Here is a 3726-nt window from a genome sequence, read left to right on the forward strand (position 1 = left end):
TGATGGCACAATATAACACAAGTTCGAATCTCCAATTTTTACTTTTTCAAATTTGAGAAAATACATGAATTTCTAGCCATTTGCTTCGGCTTGATTTGTATCGAATTGAGGAGTTGGCTGGAAATTTGATTTCGAGCATTGTGCCGTGCAAGAGGGCTTGTAACTCCTGGTATAGTAAGTATTTAGTCGAACATCTTCTGCCAAAGTTCGATTCTCTATTCTCTTTTCGTTTCATTTGATAACCTCCAAGAAAGAAAGGAAACATTTTCTTATGAATTTACATATAACACATGGTGCCTGTAAGACCTCACTGGATATAAAAATTCATTGCACAATACGAAGAAAATAATATATGACAAGACTACCGTAATATTCTAGATCATAATACACGATCATGATATACGACATAACTATAGTAATATAGCATCATGTTATGTGAGTTGTTCTACCTCAATTATTACAAACTTAAACGGTTTTTGAAAAAATAATCAAAGAGCTTGTCGTACACATACAAAAACCAAAAACCTCAAAAAGTAAAAAGAAAAGAAAAAATTTCATTGAACCATACAAAGAAAATAATACATGACATGACTACGGTAATATTCTAGATGATTCATGACCATGTTACAAGATATAACTATGGTAATATTATATCGCGTCATGTGAGTTATTCTGCCTCAATTAGTACAATCTTAAACTGTCTTTGAGAAAATAATCAAGAATTTATCGTACACATGCAAAAAACAAAAATCTTAAAAAATAAATAAATAAAAGAAGAAAAGAACTTGATAAAGCAAAATATCCACTACTGGAATGTCCTTAAGTAATCAATAAAGGTTACAGTAGACAATTAATTAACTCTAATTACGATCAACAGCTACTATTTATATACTACAATACACATTAATTAATAGTTCAATATAAATCCTTTTGTTTCTTTTATTTTTGTGTTATGGATTAATTAAAGGCAAATCTTGGGAGTGTGATGTATGCTCACCATCTTATTTATCATCATTAGATCAGTTTGAATTTTGAGATTTGTACTTATCTACTACACGAATCTCGAAATTCAAACTCATCTAACGATAATAAATATGATGGTGAGTATACACCACATTAAATGGTGGTAAGCAAAAATACTTTCCCAAATCTTGGGGTCACCTCGAACTGAATTCAGCAGTTTCAGGCAAACTAATTAATCCAATAATGGCAGAAATTATATGTCCTTCAAATTAATAATTAATGTTAATTAACAATATACCACGTCATCATTGTCACGGTGGCCCCCTCTCCAGCTTGAACTTTGCATGCACGCGCTACCCTTCCCTCCCCTTGTTATTTATAAGACCGTGTGAAAAAGGAGACAGACTCACTCAGTTCCTCTCTCTCTCTCTCTCTCTCTCTCGCATCTTTGCTTTGCTTTGTGCTGTGTTTTCTCTGTTTCTAGCAGCAGGCGTGGCCTCTGGTCTTCATTACTCTCTCTATAACCCATGCTTTGTTTCTTTCTTCTTTTATTCTCTGACACAGAGACACACAGACACAGCGATCGTCACCATCATGAGAGAGCAAAAGCAGACCAAAGCTCGACTCTCTGTCTTCAAATTCTCGTCCCATTAATCATCTCAATCCCCGCCCCCCCCCCCTCTCTCTCTCTCTCTCTCTACCCAGCAGACAGAACCGAGAGAGCTCCATAATTAAACATCATTGAAAACCCAGTACAACTGTTCCCCAATTCTGTACTTTGAACCACTATAAAACTAGACAAAAATGGAGAGGTGGGATATCAAATCACTCCCGAAAAACAGAGAAGGCCGCTCCAACCGACACAGCAGAGACAACCCATCTTTCTCTTCCACCCTCCTCGACTCCATTTACCGTTCCATCGACGAACCCACTGTCGGCGGCGATGAAGTGGTTTCGATGAGAGAAGAACAGCGCCACCTCATTTTCTACAAAGAAACCATGAAGAAAAAACAGAGCACCGCCGCCGCCACCACTACCAGCGGCCGACTAGGCCATGGACACTACAAAGAAGACCAGGAGCGTGAAATAGCGAACCTCCGACGAGCCTGCTTGGTCGAGAAATGGATGGAGAAGAAGGCAGCTGAGAAGTCCGTACCCGTGCGACGAAATTCCATGGCGGATTTCCAGACGACAAAGTCTAGATACAGTCACCAGAACGAGTTCCTGACGAATTCTAGTTCCAGTTCTTCAGATTCCAGTGGTGGGTTTTCTTCGTCGGAGTCGGACTCCATGTACGGATCAAAATCGAGGTCCTCATCGTCATGCTACAGCATGCACATGCCGAAGCCAATTCGAACCAGCCTTTCGTCAGAAAAGGTTCCATTTGACGATCACCAGAGAAATTACCATCACAATTCACAGAAGAAGCACGAGAATGGGTTCGTGAAGACGAAATCAAAAGCGCTGAAGATTTACGGCGATTTGAAGAAGGTGAAGCAGCCGATTTCGCCAGGTGGTCGGCTAGCCAGTTTTCTCAATTCTCTGTTCAATGCAGGGCACGTGAAGAAGTCCAAAATTGACGATTTGGGTGCGGAGAGAAAATCGTCACCAAATTCGGGACAAATGGGGTACTCAAACCCGAGTAGTAGTTGTTCGTCAGCCTCTTCGTTTTCAAGGTCTTGCTTGCGAAAAGCGCCTCTTTCGAGAAGCGAGTTGAGTGGCATCAGCAGCAATGGTGATGCCGCGAAGAGGTCGGTGAGGTTTTGTCCTGTAAGTGTGATTGTGGATGAGGATTGCCGCCCGTGCGGACAAAAGACTCTACTTGAAGCACAGTCGGGTTTAATGGCCGCAGCTAAAGCTGCTGCGGCCATTAAACCGCCAACAAATGAAGATGTTGGACTTGAGTGTTGTGTAATGGAGGTTGATGAAGACGATGACCACGGCCGAAGAATTGAGGAAGTTGCGAGAGATTACTTGATGAAGAATTATCAGAAGAAGGATGATGAGGATGATGAGGATGATGATGCAGAGAGCTATGCAAGTTCTGATCTCTTTGAGTTGGATACTGCTGGGGTTGAAGAAAGGTACCGTGAAGAATTGCCTGTGTATGAGACTACCTTTTTCGACAGAAATCGAGCCATTGCTAATGCTTTGATCTTGTAATTCCCGGTAGGGGGTAAAGGAAAGGAGTTGGGGAAATTTTAAATTAGGCTTTTTAAAGTAAATGGTTTGGGGGTTTACATGAGAAAATAAAATTAATCAATTTCTCTCTTTTTTGCAGTAATTCTTACATCTCATTTCATTTTTCATATCATGTTTTTCTTTGAAGGGTAGAAAGCATATTTGGTTAATGATGTTTGTGCACAATCAAGAAACTTGGTTACATCTTATGGTTTCAGTGGTAGAACACTTTATTAGTTCGATTTAAAATACTACAGAAGATTGAGAGATGAAGAACGTTCACACCATAAACTGTAAAAGAAGTAAAGAGATTTAGATGACGTAGTTAAAGGGCTGGGCAGATTTTCTACCGATACTATCTTCATGCACTACATAGATATATATGGTATGATCCAGAAGGACTTATAGTCAAAAAGCTTAATCTTGTTAATCACCTTTTTATTTTTTATTTATACACTTTTATATAAAATAAAACGTGATTCTTAACTAATTTGGTTATAATATTGATTAAAGTTATGGATGGGAGTGTGATTCTCATTGGCGGCGTGGATTTACCGGCAGTAAAATGAGTTGAATGATGAG

General features: G+C 39.3%; 1 protein-coding gene across 1 annotated transcript; it reads left to right on the plus strand.

Annotated features, from left to right (window-relative positions):
- The first annotated feature begins 1372 nt into the window (after window positions 1-1372).
- On the plus strand, window positions 1373-3234 carry LOC137749268 (protein BIG GRAIN 1-like A). Its single transcript, XM_088688769.1, has one exon. It carries the CDS (start codon window positions 1768-1770, stop codon window positions 3124-3126), a length of 1359 nt encoding a protein of 452 aa, XP_088544895.1. The 5' UTR covers window positions 1373-1767; the 3' UTR covers window positions 3127-3234.
- Window positions 3235-3726: the final 492 nt, after the last annotated feature.

This window comes from Pyrus communis, chromosome 17 (assembly GCF_041283825.1).
Source record: "Pyrus communis isolate YQ-2024b chromosome 17, ASM4128382v1, whole genome shotgun sequence".
Classification (NCBI taxonomy): domain Eukaryota; kingdom Viridiplantae; phylum Streptophyta; class Magnoliopsida; order Rosales; family Rosaceae; genus Pyrus; species Pyrus communis.